This window comes from Amblyraja radiata, chromosome 45 (assembly GCF_010909765.2).
Source record: "Amblyraja radiata isolate CabotCenter1 chromosome 45, sAmbRad1.1.pri, whole genome shotgun sequence".
Taxonomy (NCBI): Eukaryota; Metazoa; Chordata; class Chondrichthyes; order Rajiformes; family Rajidae; genus Amblyraja; species Amblyraja radiata.
The window spans coordinates 2,161,607-2,188,630 of record NC_046000.1 but is presented as its reverse complement, the minus strand read 5'-3'; the positions used below and the strand labels follow the sequence as shown (position 1 = coordinate 2,188,630).

At 45.6% G+C, this 27,024-nt stretch overlaps 3 protein-coding genes across 3 annotated transcripts; all 3 read left to right on the top strand.

The window, feature by feature from the left end:
- Nucleotides 1-4,071: 4,071 nt before the first annotated feature.
- LOC116968601 (histone H4) lies at nucleotides 4,072-4,440 on the top strand. The gene has a single exon (XM_033015367.1). The coding sequence runs from the start codon at nucleotides 4,075-4,077 to the stop codon at nucleotides 4,384-4,386; it is 312 nt and encodes a 103-aa protein (XP_032871258.1). The 5' UTR covers nucleotides 4,072-4,074; the 3' UTR covers nucleotides 4,387-4,440.
- Nucleotides 4,441-5,041: 601 nt separating this feature from the next.
- On the top strand, nucleotides 5,042-5,510 carry LOC116968523 (histone H3). The gene has a single exon (XM_033015290.1). The coding sequence runs from the start codon at nucleotides 5,048-5,050 to the stop codon at nucleotides 5,456-5,458; it is 411 nt and encodes a 136-aa protein (XP_032871181.1). The 5' UTR covers nucleotides 5,042-5,047; the 3' UTR covers nucleotides 5,459-5,510.
- A 14,079-nt stretch (nucleotides 5,511-19,589) lies between these two features.
- Nucleotides 19,590-27,012, top strand: LOC116968537 (histone H2B-like). The gene is made up of 3 exons (XM_033015304.1): nucleotides 19,590-19,594; nucleotides 26,560-26,588; nucleotides 26,619-27,012. The coding sequence occupies exons 2-3, from the start codon at nucleotides 26,564-26,566 to the stop codon at nucleotides 26,996-26,998; spliced, it is 405 nt and encodes a 134-aa protein (XP_032871195.1). The 5' UTR covers nucleotides 19,590-19,594; nucleotides 26,560-26,563; the 3' UTR covers nucleotides 26,999-27,012.
- The last annotated feature ends 12 nt before the right edge of the window (nucleotides 27,013-27,024 follow it).

The following is a 27,024-nucleotide window of genomic DNA, read 5'->3' as shown; positions in this document are numbered from 1 at the left end:
GAAAAAGATAATCGAAAATTCATGAAAGAGACAAAGAACAATGAAAGAGGTGAGAGATGCAGCCGGTCAGAATTGTGTAAACAGTAAACGTGAGATAAAATAAAACTGATCTGATTATGGGGGCAGAGTTAGTGTAGATAGTGAGAAATGTCCCTACAGACAAAGTCACCTGAAACCAGTGGGAATCAGGTAAGGAAGGCGAGGGTTAGATGGGACCTAAGGGTTGTATTATATTCAGAAAATGATTGAAATGTGGGATATAACAGAATATGCTGAAAGGGAATCCAGTTTTGACCATTTTGATCAATTTATCAGTCCATTAAAGGCCATCGGGATGAGGGAACATGGGTCCACAAGGGATATTTGGGCTCTCAAGACTCAAGAATGTTTAATTGTCATATGTATCCGCAATGGAAAATGACATTGACACTTGCTGCAGCTACACAGGAGCACACAGATCATAATTAATAATTAAACATGCATTAAATTAGTAACCACATTATGAGGTAACCAAAATTGTGCAACAACTGAAATCCATGGTGCTCCCAAAAACTTGGTGCACATGAAATCACTGAGGTTGTGTCATGTTTAAAAGCACTATAATTAATGGAAAGAAGCTGTTCTTGAAACTGGTGACCATGATTTTCAGATTCGTCAACTTTCATTCTGTTGGTAGGAGCAAAATGTGTTCACAACCAGGGTGCAGTGGGTTTTTAGCAATATTAGCTGCCTTTTAAAGCATTGCCTTCTACAGATCGCTCAGATGTTGGAGAGGTTATACCTGTGAGTGACCTGGTAGTGTCTGCCCCATAGTTTTCTTTGTTCAAGGGCATTTGAGTTGCCAAACCAGACCGTGATGCAACTGTACACCTGTAAAAGTTAAATAAAGTATTTGTCAACAAACTGAATTGATCAATCCTTTTAGGAAATAGAGGAAGGAAAAAAGAGGTATATATCATGTGTAGACAGCTGAGATGAAGCAAATCTAGTAACTTAAGTGGAAAAGCAAAAGACCAAAAAGAGGACACTAAATATCTTTGGCAGAGAAGGTTATAAAAGGGGTGGATTTGTGTTTATTAAGAGCTAAAGGTAACTAAGGTGAGATTAAGGTCACTGAAGGATCAATGTGGATGTCTATATTTGAAGCCATGGAGAATGTTACATGAACTGAGGGATTCAGTGAAGAGAACTACGATGTCTGGTAACATATCAACGTTGAGAGGCACAGATAAGGTAGACAGTCAAACCATTTTTGCAGGTTGCAAATGTCCTGTACCAGCGGGCATAGCTGTAAGATGAGAGGGAGAAAGCATAAAGGACTAAGTGGGGCAGGTTTTTTACTAAGAATAGTGGGGGTCTCGTTTGCATTGCCTGGGTTGGTGGTGGCAGACACAATAGTGGTGTATAAGAGGCTTTTAGATAGGCACACGGATGTGCAGGGAATAGAGAAGTGTGGATCATGCATAGGCAGATGAAATCAGTTTAATTAGGCATCATGTTTGGCACAAACATTGTGGGCTGAAGGACTCGTACTGTTCTACGTTCAATCTGGAAAGAGGTACTGGTGGTCTTATAGTGCATAAAGAAGAGTAAATCCCAGGGGCCTGATCAAGGCTATCTTTGGACATTGTGTGAAACCAGGGAAGAAAATGCAGAGGCCCTGCAGAGATATTTGTATTACTGTTAGGCGTGGCTGAGATACCGGAAGACTAATGTGGTGCCTTTACTTAAGAAAGACAGTTCGGGAAAGGCAGGGAACTACAGACCAGTGAGCCTAATGTTAGTGGTGGGAAAGTTACTGGTGGGGATTATGAGTGGATCCACTTGCACTTGGAAAGGCAAGGACTGAGGAGGAACAGTCATGATAGTTTTGTGCATGAGAAATCATGCCGGAAGAATTTGACTGGGTTTTTCAAAAAAGGGACCATGGAAATTGGCGAGGGAAGGGCAGTAGATGTTGCCACGTGGACTTTAGCAAGGCCTTTGACATGGTCATAGAAACATAGAAACATAGAAATTAGGTGCAGGAGTAGGCCATTCGGCCCTTCGAGCCTGCACCGCCATTCAATATGATCATGGCTGATCATCCAACTCAGTATCCTGTACCTGCCTTCTCTCCATACCCCCTATCCCCTTAGCCACAAGGGCCACATCTAACTCCCTCTTAAATATAGCCAATGAACTGGCCTCGACTACCCTCTGTGGCAGAGAGTTCCAGAGATTCACCACTCTCGGTGTGAAAAAAGTTCTTCTCATCTCGGCTTTAAAGGATTTCCCCCTTATCCTTAAGCTGTGACCCCTTGTCCTGGACTTCCCCAACATCGGGAGCAATCTTCCTGCATCTAGCCTGTCCAACCACTTAAGAATTTTGTAAGTTAAAAAGTGGGGTTACGTTTGCTACGTCATGTATGATACCCGCCAATCCTCAGGAACTACTCCAGAATCTAAAGAGTTTTGAAAGATTATTACTAATGCATCCACTATTTCTGGAGCTACTTCCTTAAGTACTCTGGGATGCAGCCTATCTGGCCCTGGGGATTTATCGGCCTTTAATCCATTTAATTTACCCAACACCACTTCCTGGCTAACCTGGATTTCACTCAATTCCTCCAACTCCTTTGACCCGCGGTCCCCTGCTATTTCCGGCAGATTATTTATGTCTTCCTTAGTGAAGACGGAACCAAATTAGTTATTCAATTGGTCCGCCATATCCTTGTTCCCCATGATCAACTCACCCGTTTCTGACTGCAAGGGACCTACATTTGTTTTAACTAATCTCTTTCTTTTCACATATCTATAAAAACTTTTGCAGTCAGTTTTTATGTTCCCTGCCAGTTTTCTTTCATAATCTATTTTTCCTTTCCTAATTAAGCCCTTTGTCCTCCTCTGCTGGTCTTTGAATTTCTCCCAGTCCTCCGGTATGCTGCTTTTTCTGGCTAATTTGTACGCATCATCCTTCGCTTTGATACTATCCCTGATTTCCCTTGTTATCCACGGATGCACTACCTTCCCTGATTTATTCTTTTGCCAAACTGGGATGAACAATTTTTGTAGTTCATCCATGCAGTCTTTAAATGTCTTCCATTGCATATCCACCGTCAACCCTTTTAGAATTAATTGCCAGTCAATCTTGGCCAATTCACGTCTCATACCCTCAAAGTTACCTTTCTTTAAATTCAGAACCACTGTTTCTGAATTAACAATGTCACTCTCCATCCTAATGAAGAACTCAACCATATTATGGTCACTCTTGCCCAAGGGGGCACGTACAACAAGACTGCTAACTAACCCTTCCTCATTACTCAATACCCAGTCTAAAATAGCCTGCTCTCTCGTTGGTTCCTCTACATGTTGATTTAGATAACTATCCCGCATACATTCCAAAAAATCCTCTTCCTCAGCACCCCTGCCAATTTGATTCACCCAATCTATATGTAGATTGAAGTCACCCATTATAACGGTTTTGCCTTTGTCGCACGCATTTCTAATTTCCTTGTCAGTGAGACAATAACTGACAAAATCCCCGCCTCAGAGCCCATGCATCAACTCAGTAATATCTGAAGAAGGGTTTCGGCCCGAAACGTCGCCTATTTCCTTCGCTCCATAGATGCTGCTGCACCCGCTGAGTTCCTCGAGCAATTTTGTGTACCTTCGATATTCCAGCATCTGCAGTTCCCTTTTGAACAATATTGCCATATCATCCGCGTTAAAAGCTGCTGAACGCTGTGGGGTGGGCGATATCGGCAGAGGGAACGGGCTCCGAGGAAGAACCGGAAGGAGACAAATTAATTTGACAGGGGTAATATCACTGACTGACTTTTACCACGGAATGTCTGTCTGAAAGTTTGGCCGGAGCGCTAAATTTCGGGTGGTTTGTGGGCAAACCGTTTGAAAAATGTTTTCAGGAATCTGGGGCGTGGAGCTGGAATATGAGAGGAAGCTGTCTGTCACTTTGTCTCCTCCTCTCCCCGCCTCTCACTCTCTGCGTATCTCGGGCAGGTCGGGGCGCTGCGTATAAAAAGAGACAGCACCAGTTACATTATCACTGAGCAGCGACTCGAGTGAAGCAGCATCATGTCTGGACGAGGGAAAGGAGGCAAAGGATTAGGCAAAGGCGGAGCAAAGAGGCACCGCAAAGTGCTTCGCGATAACATCCAGGGCATCACCAAGCCAGCTATCCGCCGCCTGGCTCGGCGTGGTGGGGTCAAGCGGATCTCGGGTCTGATCTACGAGGAGACCCGCGGGGTGTTGAAAGTTTTCCTGGAGAATGTGATCAGGGACGCGGTCACCTACACCGAGCACGCCAAGCGCAAGACGGTCACTGCCATGGATGTGGTGTACGCTCTGAAACGACAGGGCCGCACTCTCTACGGGTTCGGCGGCTAAATAACTACCCCCTTTATTCCAACACAAAACAAAGGCTCTTCTAAGAGCCGCCCACAACCTCACAGAAAGAGCACAGTCTAGGGAATTAGAGTAGATGCAGATTGAAATGTGTTTTATTAAACTAGTTATTCCCCCACTGAACATAACAGATTTTAGCTTGATCACCGCGGTCATTAGAATGCAAAGCCGACAGTAAAAGATCATAAACAAGACAAGGCGATGTCGGTTTCCCTTTTACCGATATACCTCATGATTAATGCAGCAACAGGAGGGTCGACTCCAAACCGTTCCCTGGGTAACAGTCGCTTATTTCCAGTCACGAGCAGAGCTGAATTCCGTCTGCACCGGGATCCGGTTTGTAAATCCGCGCCGCATATTCAGTCATGATTTAAGCGAGAAGTTAAAGTGGATTTTATATTAAATTGACAGAAACTGAATTCATTCAGAATAATAAATAAAATCCAGGGGCCACAGAGTGGCACGGGTGGGGGACAGTTTTGATGGATTTTGACAAATGTAAAAATATTGTACTGAAAAAATTTTGTATAGTCTCCGAAAATGTCGGATGAATTTATTTGTTCGAATGGTTCATGAATTGTATATATTTATCAATTGAATAAAGTCTATTTTGAAATAAAATTAAAAAAAATGTTGAAGCAGAATGGCCCGGACCAAGCAGACAGCGCGTAAATCGACCGGAGGGAAAGCTCCTCGCAAACAGCTGGCGACCAAAGCGGCGCGGAAGAGCGCTCCAGCCACGGGCGGAGTGAAGAAGCCTCATCGCTACAGGCCCGGCACCGTGGCTCTGAGGGAGATCCGGCGCTATCAGAAATCCACCGAGTTGCTCATCCGCAAACTGCCCTTCCAGCGCCTGGTGCGGGAGATCGCTCAGGACTTCAAGACAGACCTGCGCTTCCAGAGCTCGGCCGTCATGGCCCTGCAGGAGGCCAGCGAGGCTTACCTGGTGGGGCTCTTTGAGGACACCAACCTGTGCGCAATCCACGCCAAGCGAGTCACCATCATGCCCAAAGACATCCAGCTGGCCCGCCGCATCCGCGGGGAGCGCGCCTAAACTCCACCTCTCCACCAACAACAAACGGCTCTTTTAAGAGCCACTAATCCGGCAGAAGAAAGAGCTGTGACTTTCTAATGTCCTTTTACATCAATGTTCTCTTCTTTCTGCGGGCTTTTATCTGAATTGATGCCGTAGAGACTGCTGCTGGGTGGAGTCTGACTTCATTCATTCAAGTGTAACTGGTTTCGATGTAAATGCCAACACGGCTCATAATGGTGTGTACACGACCAGCCCCTGTTCGCTCTGCGCCCCCTTTTCTCACGCGCTCCGGGTTCAAGGACAACAAACGCCTTTATTACGCACTTTCCACGCGCGCCCCTCAGTCGCTGATCAGTCCTTCCACAGACACTGAGTTACACCATCTCCATAATGATGAGGCCGGTTGGAGGGACAAAGGCGGCGACCACATACTCCAACTCCAAGTAACGACCCACACAGCGTTGACGCTGGGCTTGTACACTCTGGAGTTTAGAAGGATGAGAGGAGTTCTTATTGAAACATATAACAGTGTTAAGGGTTTGGAAACGCTGGAGGCAGGAAACATGTTCCCAATGTTGGGGGAGTCCAGAACCAGAGGCCACAGTTTAAGAATAGGGGCCATTTAGAACGGAGTCGAGGAAACACTTTTTCTCACAGAGAGTTGTGAGTCTGGAATTCTCTGCCTCAATGGACAGTTCTGTGGAGGCCAGTTCTCTGGATACTTTCAAGAGAGAGCTAGACAGGGCTCTTAAAGATAGCGGAGTTTAAATACTCGTTTAATAGTTCTGCCATTTCCTTGTTTCCCATTTTCAAGTTATCTGACTCTGATTGTAACTCTGATATTTGTCTTCATTAATCTTTTCCTTTTTCCATATCTAAATATGCTTTTAGTCCATTTTTATTTCCCCACAAGGTTTATTTCATGCTCTTATTTTTACCCTTCTTAATTAACCCCTTTATCCCTTGTTGAGTTCTCTCATTTCTCCCAGTCCTCCAGTTTGCTGCTTCCTCTGGCCAATTCTCTACTTCTTCCTTGTTTTAACACTATCCTTGAAATCCCTCATAAGCCACAGTTGAGACCCCATCCCAGTTTTATTTTTTTGCCTGATAGGGTTGAACAATTTTTGGAGTTCATCCATGCGGTCTTTAAATCTTTGCCATTGCATCTCCACCATCAACCCGTTAAGTATAATTTGCAAATCTATCCTAGCCAATTCCCGTCTCATACCTTCAAAGTCTCCTTTCTTTAAGTTCAGGACCATAGTGTGAATTAACCGTGTCACTCTCCATCCTAATGCAGAATTCCACCATATTATGGTCACTGTTGCCCAAGGGGCTTTGCACAACAAGATCACTAACTAATAATTCCTCATTACACAATACCCTGTCTAGGATGCCCTGCCCTCTTGTCGGTTCCTCAACATATTGTTTTAGAAAATCATCCCGTATACATTCCAGGAAATCTCCTCCTCAGCTCAGTACCAATTTGGTTGGCTCAAACTGTATGTAGATTAAAGTCATCATGATAACTTCAGTACCTTTACTACATGCATCCCTAATTTCCTGATTGATGCTATAATTGAACATTATAAGAAGAAATTAGATGATAATAAAGACAATATAAAAAGAATATGGAGCATACTTAATAGCATTATCAGAAATGGTCCGGGGAGAACAAATTACCCGAAGTATTTTATTGATAAGGATAAGGAAAATTATAATATGGAAGATATAGCTAATAGCTTTAATAATTTTTTTGTAAATATTGGACCAGACCTGGCTAAACAAATCCCTGATTCAGGGACATCTGGAGAAACTCCTGAGAATTTAGTGGAGAGAAATCCCTGCTCTATGTTTCTTACGGCAGTAGAAGAAAAAGAACTGTTGGATATTGTCAAAACATGTAAAAATAAAAAGTCTACCGATTTCAACGACATTGACATGTCGCTAGTTAAGATGGTCATTGAGGGGATCTCCAAACCTTTAACATTCATCTGTAATTTATCCTTCCAAACCGGTACTTTTCCAATTCAAATGAAAATAGCAAAAATAATACCAATATACAAAACTGGGAACAAGCATCATTTTACAAACTATAGACCTGTTTCCTTACTCCCACAATTTTCCAAAATATTAGAAAAAATGTTTAATAATAGATTAGACAAATTTGTAGAAAAGAATAAATTAATCACAGAAAGTCAATATGGATTCAGAACAAATAGATCAACATCACTTGCAATACTAGAATTAACTGAAGACATCACAAACGCCATTGATAATAAATTATATGCAGCTGGGATATTCATTGACATAAAAAAAGCATTTGATACAATTAATCATGATATTTTATTAAAAAAATTGGAGAGGTATGGAATTAGAGGAATAGTACTGGACTAGATTAAAAGCTACTTAAGTAACAGGCAACAGTTTGTAAATCTGGGTAGTCATAATTCTACATGCTTGGACATTGTGTGTGGTGTACCACAGGGGTCAGTGCTGGGCCCAAAATTATTTATCATGTACATAAATGATATTTGTAATGTGTCCAATGTCTTGAGGCTAGTTTTGTTTGCAGATGATACAAATATTTTTTGTTCTGGGGAAAATTTAAAACAGCTATTGGATAAAATAATAAAAGAAATGGGTAAATTGAAAATATGGTTTGATAGGAATAAAATTTCATTAAATCTGAGTAAAACTAAAATAATGTTATTTGGTAATTGTAGAATAAATACACTAGTAAGTATAAAGATAAATGGGGTGGAAGTTGAAAGAGTGCATGAAAATAAATTTCTTGGGGTTATAATTGACGATAAAATAAGCTGGAAATCACATATTAAACATGTAAAATTAAAATTGTCAAAAAGTATCTCTGTATTATACAAAGCCAAGCAAGCTCTGGATTACAAATCACTTTCTTTATTGTTCATTAATTTTACCCTACTTAAATTATTGTGCAGAAGTCTGGGGTAATAACTATAAAAATTCGATACACTCATTAACCATGATGCAAAAAAGAGCAATTCGTATTATCCATAATGCTAAGTATCTGGGTCATACGAATCCATTATTTTTAGAGTCAAAATTATTAAAATTAGAAGATTTGGTTACATTCAAAACAGCTCAGATAATGTTTAGGGCCAAAAATAAAAATTTACCTGGAAACATTCAAAAATTATTTAACGAGCGTGTGGGGGGTTACAATTTAAGAGGACTATTTAACTTTAAGAAACAAAAAGTCCGTACGACTAGAAAAACCTTTTGTATTTCGGTTTGTGGAGTAGGAGTGTGGAATAAATTGAACGGGGAATTAAAGCAATGCACAAACATGAATCATTTTAAAATGATATATAAAAAAATAATTTTCAAGGGGTACAGGGATGGAGGGGATGGTTGACAAGTGGGGGTTAATGTTTATCTATTGCTTTACTATTGTTTACTTATGTTTGGGTACTTCAGATATGAAGTTTGTATGTACATAATAGTTGTATGTATATATATGTTTGTAGGTATTATGGGAAATTGCCTAGGGTAGTATTATTATTAGTAATTAATTGATTTTTAAATATGGTAGAAGTGTTGGGGAAAAGGGGTGAGAATTAATAAGTTATTCTTCTTCTCACTCCTTTTCGAGCTTGTACAGACACAGAGTTGGACATTGGAACTTTGCTTTTGTTCTTCTCATTGCTTTGTAAATATTGATTGTAATGTCCAATTGTTTGATAATTTCGATTTTGTTACTATTAATGTCTTTACTTGTTCGGAATAAATAAATAAAAATAAATAAATAAATAATTCCCCAACCTCTGTACTGTTGTTTGGTGGTCTGTATACAACTCCAACAAGCGTTTTCTGCCCTTGGCTATTTCACAGTTCTACCCATACCGATTCTACAGCATCCAAGCTAATGTCTCTCCTTGCTAGTGCATTAATCTCCTCTTTAACAACCAATACCACCCCACCTCCTCTTCCTTTCTGTCTTTCCTTCCTGAATATTGAATACCCCTGGATGTTTAGCTTCCAACCTTGGTCACCATGGAGCCATGTCTCTGTAATTCCAACTATATCATATCCCTTAACTACTAACTACGCATCCAATTCATCCACCTTATTACAAATGCTCCTCGTATTAACAAACAAAGCTTTCAGGTTTGTTTTTCATATCTCCCTTCTACATTTTGCTGCTGTCCTCCTTTAAGGCCCTCTGTCTCCTTGCATTGGTTCCCATCCCCCTGCCCTGTTAGTTTAAACGTGACCTTTACTGTACTTATTCTCGTTAACAGCACTCATACGCTGCACATTGTTGACCCCCCCACTGTTGAGTTTAAACTCACCCGTGTCGCACTAGCAAACCTGCCCGCCAGAATGTTGGTCCATACCTCCATTAAGGTACAACCCATCCCTTTTGTACAGGTCACCCATGCCCCAGAAGATATCTCAGTGGTCTAGAAATCCAAATTCCTGCCCCCTGCACCAACACCTTCTCCCTGTTTAAGAAAGAACCGCAGATGCTGGTAAAATCAAAGGTAGATACAAAATGCTGGAGACACTCAGTGGGTGAGGCCGCATCTATGGAGAGAAGGAATAAGCGACATTTTGCTGTTGAGACCCTTCTTCAGACTGATGTCAGGGGAGGGGGTAGGACAAAGAAACAAAGTTTGCTGAGACAGTGGGACTAGTGGGAGGACTGGGAAGGAGAGAGAGAGCAAGGGCTACCTGAAGTTCTCTAACTTCAGGTAGCCTACGTTCATACCGCTGGTTTTAAATTACCCAAGCAAAATATGTACTGGTGCTCCAATTTGCACTGGGACTCACTCTGACAATGGAGGAGGCCCAGGACAGGAAGGTCAGATTAGGAATGGGAGGGGGAGTTGAAATGCTGGGCAACCGGGAGATCAGCTTGGTTGAGACGGACTGGGCGGAGGTGTTCAGCGAAATGATTGCCGAGCATGCGCTTGGTCTCGCCGATGTAGAGAAGTTGACACTTGGAACAGCGGTTGAAGTAGATGAGCTTGGAGGAGGTGCAAGTGAACCTCTGCCTCACCTGGAAAGACTGGTTGGGTCCTTGGATGGAGTCGAAGGGGGAGGTAAAGCGGCAGGTGTTGCAGCTCCTGTGGTTGCAGGGGAAAGTACCTGGGGAGGGGGTGGTTTTGGTGGGAAGGGACAAGTTGACCAAGGAGTTACGGAGGAGCGGTGGAATGTAGAAAGGTGTGGAGATGGGAAGATATAGCCAATAGTGTGATCCCTTTGGAGGTGGCACCAGGGAGACAACATGCCATCCTCGAGTCTCGCCTGTCACCACAGAATCTCCTGTTCGCTCCTGACAATGGAGTAACCCACCACTGTTGATCATCAATAGTCTAATATGCAAAGAGCGATCTCTAACATTTCTATGATTAGAGTTTGTACCCATAAGTTAGGAGTTTAAAATGGTAAGAATGCGTTCTTAAGAATCTCTCGTGTAATTCATTCACATTGGGTGTGTCTTGTTGGTGGGTTAGGATAGAATAATTGGGATGCGGGGATCCAGTATCACACACAGATGTGTCATTATTTTTATATTTTTGCCTGAAAAGACATTTTCTTTTTGGGCGGGCTTTTCAAACCTGTTATTTTGGGGCCAGGCGGTTATTTTCCGCGCATCTCCGGTTGTTGTCTGCTCATTGGAGAAAGAGGCAGCTGTACGATTGGCCTATTTGAAATCACCAATGAGATGAAGCACTGCGCCACCAATGGGAAGCGCTCCACCGCATTCCTCTAGAAGCTACAAGAAGGGCGAGTGCGGGAGGATTTCCTCATTCCTCGCGCATCTTGTTATAAACCACCCGGGCTAACTCTCACTCCCCGTTACGTCCTCATGTATAAAGCCAACATCTACAGCAAACAACGAGCCACTGCTGTCCAGGTTCCAGAATCACAGATGTATAGATATGTGTTTATTGTTTGATATTCTGTTTAGAGCCTTATTATACTCCTGTTCCGATGTCAGTATTTATGTGATTCAGAACAGTTAAATAAATGAGGACATTAGTTAATAAACCGCAATCCCTTCAACAAATAAAACAGCAACAAGAGCACTAATCGGCTCCCCGTGGACACAACTTCTGATTTTGCCTTGTAGAAGGTGATGGCATTCAAGCCCTGCCACAGTTGCCGAACATCCGTCTCATCCTCCAGCTTGGAGCAGAAGTCCATTTTGGCCTTTTTGATGGTCTTACCAAGGTCATATCTGGACTTCTTGTAGACCTCTGCATCTCCAGACCTGAATGCCCGGGATCTGGACTTCAGAAGAGTGCGGATCTCATGGTTCATCCAAGGCTTCTGGTTAGGAAACACTCAGAAGGTTTTTGTTGGGATGCAGTCCTCCACACATTTATTTATGAAGTCTGTAACGACTGTGGCGTATTCATTCAGGTCCATTGCCAAGTCCCTGAACATTGCCCAGTCTACAGACTCCAAACAGTCCTGGAGTTGTTCCTCTGCCCCTCACCCCCCCCCCCCCCCGACCAGCTCTGTACAATCCTCACGTCCGGGGTGCGCTCTTCAACTGCTGCTCAATAGGCTGAAAGAAGCGGCACCACATCAGTGATGTGGATGAGAGACTCAGTGTAATATATCCAAGTCCGCTGGTGTTACAGAGCTGGGTGGCAGTGTCAGTGGTGAGAAGATTGCAGAGAGGGTTTGGGGGACAAGGACACGAGAGGTGAATGTGGCAAATGGAACAGAGTAGGGATAAAATGTAAGGTTGTCCACTCTGAGAGGGAAAATAGTAAAGACAAGAACTTTTATATGGGAACAGAGTGAGATGTTAAGAGTCCTTGTTAACAAAGTGATGAAAGTTAACATGCAGGCTCAGCAAGTAGTTCAGGAGAACATTTGTATTTTGCCCTGTGACTAGGATTTGTGATCAGTGTAGAGATATCTCATTGGGATCACGTGGAGACCTGGTAAAACGGCATCGTGTATGTTATGTCCAGGTCTATCATAGGAAGAATGTATGTGCAATAGAGGTAGTGCAGTGACTGTTCATACAGTGTGTCTGGTCTGTGGGGTTGGAAATTGAAGGGGTTTGAAGGACAGTTGATCTGAAGAAATCTGAATATTTTATGATGTTTGTGCATCCAAGATGGTTGATTTGTACATTGGCGCATAGTGTGACAAATCAGGTTGATCTGAGGAGTGAAAACATGGCATCTGTGTGACCTGCAAGTTTATCCCAAGACTGTGTCAGTGACAGGATTGAGTACAGTTGTTGACAAATGCTTTAGTGCCCGACGGCTGCTGGCAGTGGGACTCACTGGGAACTTGTGTCATGGCCGTGCTGTTGATGAGAAGCGACAACTCTGATGTCAATGTGAAGAAATGTTGGACATGGTGGAAAACTCAGCAGGTCAGACAGCATTTGTGGAAAGAGAAATGGCTGACATTTTAACTCTGACATGCTTGATTGGAACAGAGGAAGAAAGAAATGTGTCTCAGCAGCAGAGAGGGCTGGGGAGGGCAGTGGGTGGAACAGAGTGAAGTTCGCTGATAGTTGCACCAGGGCTACTCAGTAGTTAATCTAGTGATGCAGGGGGCTGGGATCCACAGTGACTCTGATCAGGTGGGCTATGTAGAAAATGGGACAGTAAAATCCAGTGGGATGAGTAGACAGAGACAGGAGGGGAATCTCGCGAAGGGCCGGTGGGGTTAACTGCATTTACTTGAATGAAAGGAGCCTCACGGGTAAGATGTGTGAGCTGAGAGTTTATGGATCAGCACATGGGAAAACACTGTTGTTGCAATCACAGAAACATGACTGAATGAAGGGCAGGACTGGCAGCTCCATGTCCCTTTGAGGAGAAGTTAAATTCTCCCCGGGTGAATTCAGAGCCGGGTGCAAAAGGGCAGAAGCTTCGCATTTCTAATCAGGGAGAGCATTACAGCAGTACTGGGGATATCCTGGAGGGATCGACTCATGGGACTGTATGGTTACAATTTAGGAATAAGAAATGGTCAATCTGTATGATGGGATTATACTGTCTGCCTCTCAATAGTCAGCATGCATGAGGAGGCCAGACATATAGGCTGAATGAGGAAGGATGTGAAATCAATGTGTTTGTAGTCGTGGGTCATTTTAACTGTTGGGGAGGGAGAACCAGTGATGTTGCAACAGAAAGCAACATCCAGGTCTGTGCTACTAGGACTGGCTCTGTGGCACAGTGGGGATGAATGAGACCAGTCAGGCGGCAGTGATAGGATACTTGATAGTCAGGGGAAAAGAAGGAAATTCTGTGAGGATGGGACAGATGAATGCATGGTGGAAAAGTTGGAGCAGGGAGTCAGATTATTGGATTATAGCATTTAAGAAGGAACTGCAGATGCTGGAATTGGATTATAGGGATCTTTTCTGCGGCAGCAGTGACCTGCACAAGAGGGACGGGTTACACCTGAACTGGAGGGTGACCAATATTCTGGCGGGCAGATTTGCTCACGATACCAGGGAAGATTTTCAATTGATTGGCAGTGGTGTGGGATCCAAAGCAATAGTGAGGCAAGTGGAAGCTGCAAGTTGATTGCAAAGTCAGCAACACCAAGTTCAGTATATGTGTCATGCAGCAACAGGGCAGGGAGTGAGCAAAGGGTGTCTGATTAAATGACATTTATTTCAGTAAAAGTGGCCGGACAAGTGAGGTCATCGAACACTGGACGTGAATAAGTACATGGGATTGGGATATTATAGCTCCTGCAGAAATATAGTTAATGGAAGGTCAGGTTGGTAGCTTAATGTTCCAGGGTAACAGTGCGACAGGCTAGATGGAGCAGGAGAAAGAGAGGAGAGGTAGTTGAGTTTTTGATGAGGGGGAACATCACGCAGTCATCTAAAATGAAAGAATTGAGGATTAATGAATGGAGCATTGAAATATAGGGGTAATCTTGTTGGGAATTAGAGGAGCAAATATACAGAATGATTGGAGAAAGTTGCAAGAATAACAAGGCTGTGAAGTGGATTTTACGTTTCTGGATATAGACCTGGACAGCCATGGTGCAAAGGGCTCAGATGGGGTCAGCAAAGCTTAACCTATTCTTGTTAAAACTATAGATGGGGAGGCACTTTAGTTCTATTTGTGTTGATACAGTTATGGTAAAATGCAGAACTGCTCCTCAAGCTAAAGTTATAAACTGCAGCTAGACTAATGTTAACAGTATATGACAGAATCTTACAAAAATGATAGGAGTATGTTGTTTGAGCATAAAGGAACGTCCAGCAAGTGAGATAGTGAGCGGTCAAGTTCTGAATATTCCTGTTGGTGTGAAGGGCAGGGCCAGCAGGAGGAGGGAGCTCTGGGTCACAGGGTATGGAGGCTCTGGTCAGAAAAAAGGAAGGTGTGTTCAGGTACAGCCAGCTGCTATCAAGTGATCCCTGGATATGTACAGGAGATGCAGAATTATTCATGGGAAGGAATAAGGAAGTTAAAAATGGGGGAATGAGATGGCTTTGGCATAGAAGTTTAAGGAGAAAAATGGAAAAAGTAACTGGAGAGAATGCGGCTCCGTCAAAGACCAAAGTCTATGTGTGGAGCTGCAGGAGGTTGGCAAGGGCCTTGGAGAGTATTTCTCCTCTGTTTTGAATATATATAAAAAATACATAGATACATAGATACATAGAAAATAGGTGCAGGAGTAGGCCATTCGGCCCTTCGAGCCTGCACCGCCATTCAATATGATCATGGCTGATCATCCAACTCAGTATCCTGTACCTGCATTCTCTCCATACCCCCTGATCCCCTTAGCCACAAGGGCCACATCTAACCCTCTTAAATATAGCCAATGAACTGGCCTCAACTACCCTCTGTGGCAGAGAGTTCCAGAGATTCACCACTCTCTGTGTGAAAAATGTTTTTCTCATCTCGGTCTTAAAGGTTTTCCCCTTATCCTTAAGCTGTGACCCCTTGTCCTGGACTTCCCCAACATCGGGAACAATCTTCCTGCATCTAGCCTGTCCAACCCCTTAAGAATTTTATAAGTTTCTATAAGATCCCCCCTCAATCTCCTAAATTCTAGCGAGCAAAGCCGAGTCTATCCAGTCTTTCTTCATATGAAAGTCCAGCCATCCCAGGAATCAGTCTGGTGAACCTTCCCTGCACTCCCTCTATGGCAATAATGTCCTTCCTCAGATTTGGAGACCAAAACTGTACGCAATACTCCAGGTGTGGTCTCACCAAGACCCTGTACAACTGCAATAGAACCTCCCTGCTCCTATACTCAAATCCTTTTGCTATGAAAGCTAACATACCATTCGCTTTCTTCACTGCCTGCAGCACCTGCATGCCTACTTTCAATGACTGGTGTACCATGACACCCAGGTCTCATTGCATCTCCCCTTTTCCTAATCGGCCACCATTTAGATAAAAGTCTGCTTTCCTGTGTTTCCCACCAAAGTGGATAACCTCACATTTATCCACATTATACTGCATCTGCCAAACATTTGCCCACTCACCCAGCCTATCCAAGTCACCTTGCAGTCTCCTAGTATCCTCCTCACAGCTAACACTGCCCCCCAGCTTAGTGTCATCCGCAAACTTGGAGATGTTGCCTGCAATTCCCTCATCCAGATCATTAATATATATTGTAAATAGCTGGGGTCCCAGCACTGAGCCTTGCGGACCCCACTAGTCACTGCCTGCCATTGTGAAAAGGACCCGTTCACTCCTACTCTTTGCTTCCTGTCTGCCAGCCAGTTCTCTATCCACATCAATACTGAACTCCCAATACCGTGTGCTTTAAGTTTGTATACTAATCTCTTATGTGGGACCTTGTCGAAAGCCTTCTGAAAGTCCAGATACAACACATCCACTGGTTCTCCCCTATCCACTCTACTAGTTACATCCTCGAAAAATTCTATAAGATTCGTCAGACATGATTTACCTTTCGTAAATCCATGCTGACTTTGTCCAATGATTTCACCACTTTCCAAATGTGCTGCTCTCCCATCTTTAATAACTGACTCTAGCAGTTTCCCCACTACCGATGTTAGACTAACTGGTCTGTAATTCCCCGTTTTCTCTCTCCATCCCTTCTTAAAAAGTGGGGTTACGTTAGCTACCCTCCAGTCCTCAGGAACTACTCCATAATCTAAAGAGCCCTAGGGAATTATCGGCCTTTAATCCATTCAATTTACCCAACACCACTTCCCGACTAACCTGGATTTCACTCAGTTTCTCCATCTCCTTTGATCCGCGATCCCCTGCTATTTCCGGAAGATTATTTATGTCTTCGTTAGTGAAGTCGGAACAAAAGTAGTTATTCAATTGGTCCGCCATATCCTTGTTCTCCATGATCAATTCACCTGTTTCTGACTGCAAGGGACCTACATTTGTTTTAACTAATCTCTTTTCCTTCACATATCTATAAAACTTTTTGCAGTCAGTTTTTATGTTCCCTGCCAGTTTTCTTTCATAATCTATTTTCCCTTTCCTAATTAAGCCCATGAAGGTGACGGAACTTGAAGAATTCACGGGGAAGTGTTCAATATGGTAGAGCAGGTGCTGGATGTATGAAGCAGATCATTCTTTAAGGACTTTCAGAAAGAACTGCAGATGGTGGAAAAATCGGTAGACAAAAATGCTGGAGAAACAGCAGGTGAGGCAGCATCTATGGATCGAAGGAATAGGCGCCATTTCGGATCGAGACCCTTCTTCAGACTGATGGACTGATCAGCCATATTCAAGGATACTGTGCAAAGCTAGAGAAGAAATGACATGAATCCTAGCTGAGATTTATCGATCATGATTCCACACGGGTGAGGTACTGGGACACTGGATGTTGGTGTCAAGTTGGGAAAAGGTACAACGGGATCTAGAGGTCCTTGTTCATTAGTCAATGAAAGTAAGCATGCAGGTACAGCAGGCAGTGAAGAAAGTGAATGGCATGCTGGCCTTCATAAGATTTACATCTCCAGGAAGAATAGATGTCCCATTCTGCCAAATGAGAAATTAAACTAATGCCCCATTTGTCTGCTTAAAGCGTAACAACGCTGAGGAGAAGAATTTCCTGGAATGTATACAACGGGATGGTTTTCTAAGCCAATATGTAGAGGAACTGACTAGAGGGCAGGCCACCCTAGACTGGGTATTGTGTTATGAGGAAGGGTTAGCCCATTTTTTTTAGGCAACTGCTGGCGACAGTCATAGTCGTAGCAGGTCGCCGTAAAACCGGCGACAACCTACGACAGCACCCACGTCAGCAGAAGTCAAGCTACGCTCATTGGCGTTAAACCCACTGTCGCCGAAAAATGTTCAACATGTTGAAAATTTAGCGACGACTGGAAAGACGTTACGACTTTTAGCGCGACTGAGGAGACAACTCCCTGCGACCACTGGCGAACGTGGCGACAAACTAGTCACCTGTAGTTGCCTAAAAAATCGCCTAAGTGGGACAGGCCCATTAGCAATCTTGTTGTGCAAAGCCCCTTGGGCAACAGTGACCATAATACGGTTGAATTCAGCATTAAGATGGAGAGTTCTTGGGGTGGAGAGGGGTGATAGCGGTATAAAGGGGAGGGTAGTGTCTTGTGTTCTGTGTCTTGTGTCTACTGTTTGTGGGTAAGTGTGTCTGTTTAGTGTTCAGCCATGAGCAAATGGCGGTGCGGGCTCGACGGACCTGGTGGTCTACTCTCGCACCTACTTTCTATGTTTCTATGTTTCTATAACAAGAGGAGTTGAGTATAGGAGCTAAGAGGTCCTTCTGCAGTTGTATAGGGCCCTAGTAAGCTTTATGCGTGGGCCAGATATATTGTCAGTGCAGAGGGGCTTGGTGCAAGGACAAGTGTGCATCCAGAGTCAAGGTCTGAAATAGTACTAGGTGTGCAGTCAAAGCTGGGACAATGGGAGTGTTCAGCACTGGGAACCTAAGCAGGTAAGCAGATATGATTTTTTACACAGAGAGTGGTGAATCTCTGGAACTCCCTGCCACAGAGGGTAGTCGAGGCCAGTTCATTGGCTATATTTAAGAGGGAGTTAGATGTGGCCCTTGTGGCTAAGGGGATCAGAGGGTATGGAGAGAAGGCAGGTACGGGATACTGAGTTGGATGATCAGCCATGGATCATATTGAATTGCGGTGCAGGCTCGAAGGGCCGAATGGCCTACTCCTGCACCTAATTTCTATGTTTCTATGTTTCTATATGATCAGGGTAGAATAAGGGGCCAGGTACAAGGCTGAACTCAGGGTCAGGACTGAGAGAAGGTATGCAACCGGAGTCAGGGTCAGGAGTAGGACCAGGTGTGCAGTGAGACCCAGGATGGTCAACTTGGGCCAAGTGCTTGATTATAATCTAATTTCCATACATGAATACACTATGATTATTCATGTGCTGCACCTGTTGATCACAGCCTGGCTCTACTGTGGAATGTAATTAGGAATGTAATTTAGCCTAACCTTATTCATAGCTAATCCAATTTAAAGCAGAAATATAGCATTCAAGTGTAAGTTAAAAGACTGGCTACAGTATGCATCAAATTGCACAATTTCAAGCTGAAAAATGCAAAAGCTCCATACCAATGGGCGGGGAACACATCCTCCCACAGTCTAACCCCACCCCCCCCCCCTCCCCCCACCCACGAGCATGCTTGGGCTTGGTCTCTCGCAATTTCTCACTCCCAACTCTCACCCAATGTTTGCAGCTCTGCTATGTCAGAGTATAGAAGTGAGATCGACAAATTAACCAGATGGTACCAGCACAATAACCTGGCTCCCAATACCAGTAAAACCAAGGAACTGGTTGTGGACTTTGGAAGAGGAAGGATGAGGACCCACAATCTTGTTTATATCAATGGGACGATCGTGGAGAGAGTAAAAAACTTCAAATTCCTGGGCATGCATATTTCCGAAGATATTTCCTGGACCCAGCACACTAATGCAATTATAAAGAAAGCACATCAGTGCCTCTACAATACAATACAATACCTTTTATTATCATTTGAACCTCACATGAGGTTCAAACGAAATTTGGTTTCTGCAGCCATACAAAAAAAGAACCAAGACACACACCAACACAATTCAATTCACATAAACATCCATCACAGTGAGTCCTCCTCACTGTGATGGAAGGCAAAACTTAAACATATCTCTCCCATGCACTCCCCTCTCCCCCCCATGTCAGAGTCAAAGACAGAGTCAAAGCCCCCGGCGGGCGATGTTAAATGTCCCGCAGCCATTAAAGCCACACCGGGTGATGCAAGGCCACGCACCGGGTCTTGGTGTTGGAGCCCCGGCGGGCTCTTGGTGTTGGAGCCCCGGCGGGCGCTCACAAAGTCCCGCGGCCATTCCAAGCCGCGCGGGGCGGTGATGTAGGCCCCGCTCCAGCTAAACTTCAACCCCGCAACTCGGGCTGGAGAAGTCGCCGCTGCAGAAGCCCCGAAAAGCGGTCTCCCAGCAGGGACCCGCGGGCTCCTGGTATCACTGTCCACAGACCTGCGGTAGGAGCTTCCGAAACTCCGGGTGTCGGGTCACAGCAGCGCTCCACCACAGCTACACCCGCTCCGGACTCGGCCAGCTCCGTGATGGTGAGTATTTCTGCAGATCCGCGACTGGAGCCCCAGGTCATTCCTGTTGGAGGCCGCTCCACGTTGCAGCCCCAACGACAACGGAGACCCGACAAAGAAAAGGTCGGGTCTCCCGTGCAGGGGAAAGACCTTAAAGTTCCCCCACCCCCACACACATACCCCGACAAAAAAAACAATAAAAACTACATAGAACAAGACAGAAAACAATAAAAAGACAGGCGGACTGCAGAGGCCGCTGCTGACAAGAGTCGCGCCGCCGCCCGCCGCCCATAGTCCTACTCTACTCTCTAATTTTAGATAGCCATTGCTTTCTCCCTCCTTCCCCTCCCCCTTCCCAGCTCTCCCACAAAGTCTACTGTCTCCGCTCCTTCCTTTCTTTGTCCCTACCCCCCCCCCTCCACCCCCATCGACATTGGGCTGAACAAGGGTCTCGACCCGAAACGTCACCTCTTCTCTCCATAGATGCTGCCTCACCTGCTGAGTTTCTCCAGCATCTTTTGTCTACTGTCGATTTTTCCAGCATCTGCAGTTCTTTCTTAAACATCAGCGCCAGCACTTTCTGAGAAAATTACGGAATTTGGTGTCAAAGGGGATTGTTATGTCAAAGACCAGTGGAAGTATTTGGGAGCAACGGCTAGAGGGGGAAACGATCTGGTGTGTGGGACGCATTAAACAGTGAGGGAGTACGAGGTCGGAGTCAGCAGGTCCCTGTGAGATAAATAAGCAAATGTGCTGACCTTGGTTTAGTTCTGACTCTCCCCATCCCTCCCCCACCCTAATTCTCCGACTAGTTGCACTGTTGTTCTGATCATTTTACTGATTTTATGCCTCCAGGTCACCTTAGCTAACAATGCGCTGGGCCCGGGATATTAACACTGGTGGAACATCTCTAGAATTTCATGGAGCTTTATAGCACAGAAACAGGCCACCTGGTTCACCTTGGCCATGGTGACCATGTCTGCATTCTGGGTCAGTTCCACGTGCCCACATTTGACCCTTAGCTTCTAATCCCGTCCTATCCCAATGTTGGTCAAAATATATTTTAAACATTGTAATTGTACCTGTTTCCTCAACAGCTCATTCCAGATATGAAATACTCTCAGATAAAATGTTGCCCTGAGGTCCCTTTTAAATCTCTCCTCTCACCTTGGCCCAATGCTTCTTCATAATCAACTTCAGCAAATTTACAATCATTCCATGCTGCAGGCTTGTCTGTTATTAGATGATAAATAAATAAGTAGTTTGGGTGATTGTGCAGGCTTTAAACAAGAAACATTGAGAAATATATTTTGGCAAATAATAAAATGTCCTGACAGTTTAAACACCCACTCCCTTTCAAAGATATTGTAAATTTGCTGAAGTTGATTATGTCCAATTAACATCTGACAATTATCTTGGCCATGGTGACCATATATGCATTCTGGGTCAGTTCCACTTGCCCACATTTGACCCTTAGCTTCTAATCCCTTCCTATCCCAATGTTGGTCAAAATATTTCACCACACCATCCATCTTACGATGTTCTAGAAACCATGCACCTGTAATCCAAGATCTCTGGTCTGCAACACTCTCCAATGTTCTACCATTTACTGTGCAAGTCCTACCCTGGATTTGCATATCAGTTTGCAACACCTCACATTTGTCAGAGTTAAATTATATTCGCAATTCCTTGCCCCACCAAACCAACTGATCTAGATCAACAATGTTGGTGTCATCTGCAGATTTACTCACAATGTTACCTGCATTGTCATCCAAAACATTAATGTAGGTAACAAACACCATTGAATTCTGCACCGACACCTGCAGCACAGCACTGATTACAAAATACAACCCTCCAGTTATCTTGTGGACCAGGGGTTCCCAACCTTTTTCGTCCCGTTTACCCCTCCAACTTTAATTGCATATAACAATGTTATTTCAGTTATTTATTAACAACTAATGGTGAACAACAATTATATACCAGAACCAATGAGAAAAAATATGTACAGATCCAGAATCAACAAATGTACCCCCTGGGGGTAAATTTACCCCAGGTTGGGAACCCTTGCTGTGGACTCTTTCCAACAAGTCAATGTGATGAGGGTCCCACCCTCTCCCACCTATTCAGTGACTTCCTGACCCCACCGTCTTCTGGGTAACATTTATCTTCTCCCTCTTCTTCCCCCCCCCCCCCCCCCCCCGCAAGAGAGTTTATTGTCATGTGTCCCAGATAGGACAATTAAATTCTTGCTCAAACTTCTTTCGAGCATGAAGGAGAGTTACATAATAATAATAATACATTTTATATTTAATGGGCGCCTTTCATACAAAATCTCAAGGACACCTTACATAGTAAAACATATAATCAGAATAAAATAAGTAATAAAGACATCACAGAGACACAAATTAAAAACAGAATTCATTCCAAAAACAGAAAATCAAAAACACAGTGTGAAGAGAGAGCAGCGGCAACCAATTCGTGCCAGCGTCCACTCTCTCTTCACGGCAGCCATCTTGGACACAGACTTACAGGATTACATTAGACAAAAAAATCATCCCCCCACAATGGATACCACTGTGGAGGAAGGCACAATGTCCAGTCCCCATCCCCAGTTCACCCCAAAGTCAGGCCTATTGAGGCCACCGCAATTGCCTCTACGGAGGCCCGATGTTCCTGGCCGTTCTCACCGGGTGGTCTTGCCCCGGCGTCGGGAGAGTCCTCGCGGCGGCTGGGCCACCTGGAACGGCCGCTTCCTAGCTTGAGACCGCGGCTTCCGGAGCCGACAAGGACGCACCGAGTTGGAGCTCCTAGGCTACCGATGTTAAAGCCGGCGCCGCCCTCTCCGCTCCGCATAGACCTGCTAGGACCATGTGTCGACCATGCTGCGAGATTGAGTCGAGTGCAAACTCTTCTAAACTCGCAAATTAGGTCCCCGCAGTGGGACAGGCCCTTTAGCTGATCCAGTGCTGGACTCGGTGTTTTACTGACCACCTATCAAGGCCCACCTGGCCCACCACCCGCTCAAGTACGCCGCCCGCACACCTCCCACAGCTGGACTCCCTCTCTCTCTCTCCCCCCCCCCCACCACCTCTCCTCTCCCCCACCTCTCTCTCTCCCCCCCCCACCTCTCCCCTCCCCAGCTCTCTCTCTCCCCCACCCCTCTGTCTCCCCCACCCCTCTCTCTCCCCACCCCTCTGTCTCCCCCACCCCGCTGTCTCCCCTACCCCTCTCTCCCCCACCCCCCTCTGTCTCACCCCCCTCTGTCCCACCCCGCTCTGTCCCACCTCGCTCTGTCCCACCTCGCTCTGTCCCACCTCGCTCTGTCCCACCTCTCTCTCCCCCCCCTCCTGTCTCTCTCTCCCCCCTCCTGTCTCTCTCTCTCCCCCTCCTGTCTCTCTCTCCCCCCTCCTGTCTCTCTCTCCCCCCTCCTGTCTCTCTCTCCCCCCTCCTGTCTCTCTCTCCCCCCTCCTGTCTCTCTCTCTCTCCCCCCTCCTGTCTCTCTCTCCCCCCCTCCTGTCTCTCTCTCTCCCCCCTCCTGTCTCTCTCTCCCCCTCCTGTCTCTCTCTCCCCCTCCTGTCTCTCTCTCCCCCCTCCTCTCTCTCTCTCCCCCCTCTCTCTCTCTCTCCCCCCTCCTGTCTCTCTCTCCCCTCCTGTCTCTCTCTCCCCTCCTGTCTCTCTCTCCCCTCCTGTCTCTCTCTCCCCTCCTGTCTCTCTCTCCCCCTCCTGTCTCTCTCTCCCCCCCTCTCTCTCTCTCTCCCCCCTCTCTCTCTCTCTCCCTCCCCCCCCCCCTCTCTCTCTCTCTCTCTCTCTCTCCCTCTCACACTCTCTCTCTCTCTCTCTCTCTCTCTCTCTCTCTCCCCACCTCTCTCTCCTCTCTCTCTCCTCTCTCTATACCCTCTCTATCCCCTGTCTCTCTCTCTCCCCACTCTCTCTCCCCCCTCTCTCTCCTCTCTCTCTCCCCACTCTCCCCCCCCTCCCTCTCCCCCACCTCCCTCTCTAGACGCGCCTGCGAGTTGGGGGCTATGCGTGTGTAGATGGTGCGGTTATGGGGTAATAGGAGCAAATTAATATCATTAATATATTAACAAGGGGGGTAGTTAGCGCGTGTGCAGGGGTAGTTAGTGTGTGGGAGTGGTTAATGTGTATGACGCCCCCCCCCCACCCCCACAACTGCACATTGGGGGAACAGACCCAACGGGTCTGCACTTGGTCTAGTTCTCCTTAATTCTATCACAACCAAAGAAGAAGCTGCTAAAGCTATTGCCAACCTCTCAGATGATCAGAAGCTCATATAGAATCACTTTAAACTGGGTCCAACATACAAATATTGGGCCTTCTATAAGAATGGGTGCTGGCGACGATTTAACCCTGACTGGTTACGAGCATACCCCTGGCATGTATATAGCGATCATGTGGATGGCGTCTTTTGCCTACATAGAAACATAGAAAATAGGTGCAGGAGTAGGCCATTCGGCCCTTCGAGCCTGCACCGCCATTCAATATGATCATAGCTGATCATCCAACTCAGTATCCCGTACCTGCCTTCTCTCCATACCCCCTGCTCCCCCTAGCCACAAGGGCCACATCTAACTCCCTCTTAAATATAGCCAATGAACTGGCCTCAACTACCCTCTGTGGCAGAGAGTTCCAGAGATTCACCACTCTCTGTGTGAAAAATGCTTTTCTCATCTCGGCCCTAAAGGATTTCCCCTCTATCCTTAAGCTATGACCCCCTTGTCCTGGACTTCCCCAACATCGGGAACAATCTTCCTGCATCTAGCCTGTCCAACCCCTTAAGAATTTTGTACGTTTCTATAAGACCCCCCCTCAATCTCCTAAATTCTAGCGAGTACAAACCGAGTCTATCCAGTCTTTTTTCATATGAAAGTCCTAACATCCCAGGAATCAGTCTGGTGAACCTTCTCTGCACTCCCTCTATGGCAATAATGTCCTTCCTCAGATTTGGAGACCAAAACTGTACGCAATACTCAAGGTGTGGTCTCACCAACACCCTTTACAACTGTAGTAGAACCTCCCTGCTCCTATACTCAAATCCTTTTGCTATGAATGCTAACATACCATTCGCTTTCTTCACTGCCTGCTGCACCTGCATGCCTACTTTCAATGACTGGTGTACCATGACACCCAGGTCTCGCTGCATCTCCCCTTTTCTTAATTAGCCACCATTTAGATAAGTCTGCTTTCCTGTTTTTGCTACCAAAGTGGATAACCTCACATTTATCCACATTATACTGCATCTGCCATGCATTTGCCCACTCACTCAGCCTATCCAAGTCACCTTGCAGCCTCCTAGCATCCTCCTCACAGCTAACACTGCCCCCCAACAACAGGAAATCACTTGTCGTTAAGTCAAGGTAAGTTAAGTCTATTTGTCACATACACATACAAGATGTGCAGTAAAATGAAAGTGGCAATGCCTGCGGATTGTGCAAAACAACGGAACAGGTGCTCCTGAATGTATTCAAAAGGGAACTGCAGATGCTGGAATATCGAAGGTACACACAATTGCTGGGGAAACTCAGCGGGTGCAGCAGCATCTATGGAGCGAAGGAAATAGGCGACGTTTCGGGCCGAAACCCTTCTTCAGATGAAGGGTTTCGGCCCGAAACGTCGCCTATTTCCTTCGCTCCATAGATGCTGCTGCACCCGCTGAGTTTCCCCAGCAATTGTGTGCTCCTGAATGTATATTGACATTTACCACTACTGCTACTAATGCAAGGGCATTCGTTGGCCTTGCCCTGTAAACCAACTCTGGTTCCGCAAATCCTGTCATGCCACCCCCCTTTTTTTAAAGCTTCGTACGGGCCTGATATATATAGGAGGCGTCTGAAAGGACAGTCGGGGTCCCTGGACATGCGCTGTGGTGAAATGATTCTGAAACGATTTACCCGTCTTCATTTGCTCCCACGGTATTTGACAGTTTTGGCTTCTGGGACCTATCAGTGATGCTGAAGTGTTCGCCAACACTCTACACTATCTCCTCAATTAATCGAATCAACTATGATAAATGAAAATCTGAAGAATGCTCCCACCCGAAAACATCGTCTGTCCGTGGTGTCCGGTAGCTTTGCTGTCTTACAGCGCCAGAGATATGGGATCGATCCTGACTACGGATCTTTGTACGTTCTCCCCGTGACCTGTGTCGGTTTTCTGTGGGTGCTCGGGTTAACTATCACATTGAAGACGTTCAGGTTGGTAGGTTAATTGGCTTGGTACAATTGTAAATTGTCCCCAGTGTGTAGGATAGTGCTCGTGTAGGGGGATCGCTGGTCGGCGAGTATTCGGTGGGCAGAAGGGCCTGTTTCCGCGCTGTGTCTCTAAAACTAAAGGATGACAAACGACAGCTTTCTGGGACCGGACAGGACACGAACAGTGAGTGAGAGCGGCTTCTGATTGGCGGAGCGAGCGATTATGATTAGATATCCAATCAGAGCGTTTACAGGAGAAGTGTCATTAAACATCTCACCGACCGTCCAATGACGATCCGCTCCTGCTCCATCCCTCATTAGCATAGGGTGACGTCACTGCCTATTTAATCCGCGCTCCGAGCGGTTTCTGGTCACTTCTGTGCAAAGATCAATGCCTGATCCGCCGAAAACCAAAGATGCTGTAGGATCTTTGCCGAAAACCAAAGATGCTGTAGGATCTTTGCCGAAAACAGCCGCCAAGAAGGGCGCAAAGAAAGCTTTGCCGAAATCCGCAGGCAAAGGGGGCAAGAAGCGCAGGAGGTCGAGGAAGGAGAGTTACTCCATCTACATCTACAAAGTGATGAAGCAGGTTCACCCGGACACCGGCATCTCCTCCAAGGCCATGGGCATCATGAACTCGTTCGTGAACGATATTTTCGAGCGTATCGCGGGCGAGGCTTCCCGCCTGGCGCATTATAACAAGCGGGCGACCATCAGCTCCCGAGAGATTCAGACCGCCGTGCGCCTGCTTCTTCCCGGGGAGCTGGCCAAACATGCCGTGTCGGAAGGGACAAAGGCGGTGACCAAGTACACCAGTTCCAAATAAAGATCCACACATTGTTGAGAAAACAC

Bases quoted from the DNA above. Each gene is read 5' to 3' on its own strand.
- LOC116968523 (XM_033015290.1), top strand. From the start codon at position 5,048: ATGGCCCGGACCAAGCAGACAGCGCGTAAATCGACCGGAGGGAAAGCT.
- LOC116968537 (XM_033015304.1), top strand. From the start codon at position 26,564: ATGCCTGATCCGCCGAAAACCAAAG. The intron at 26,589-26,618 runs ATGCTGTAGGAT...CGAAAACCAAAG, and splicing joins TGATCCGCCGAAAACCAAAG to ATGCTGTAGGATCTTTGCCG.
- LOC116968601 (XM_033015367.1), top strand. From the start codon at position 4,075: ATGTCTGGACGAGGGAAAGGAGGCAAAGGATTAGGCAAAGGCGGAGCA.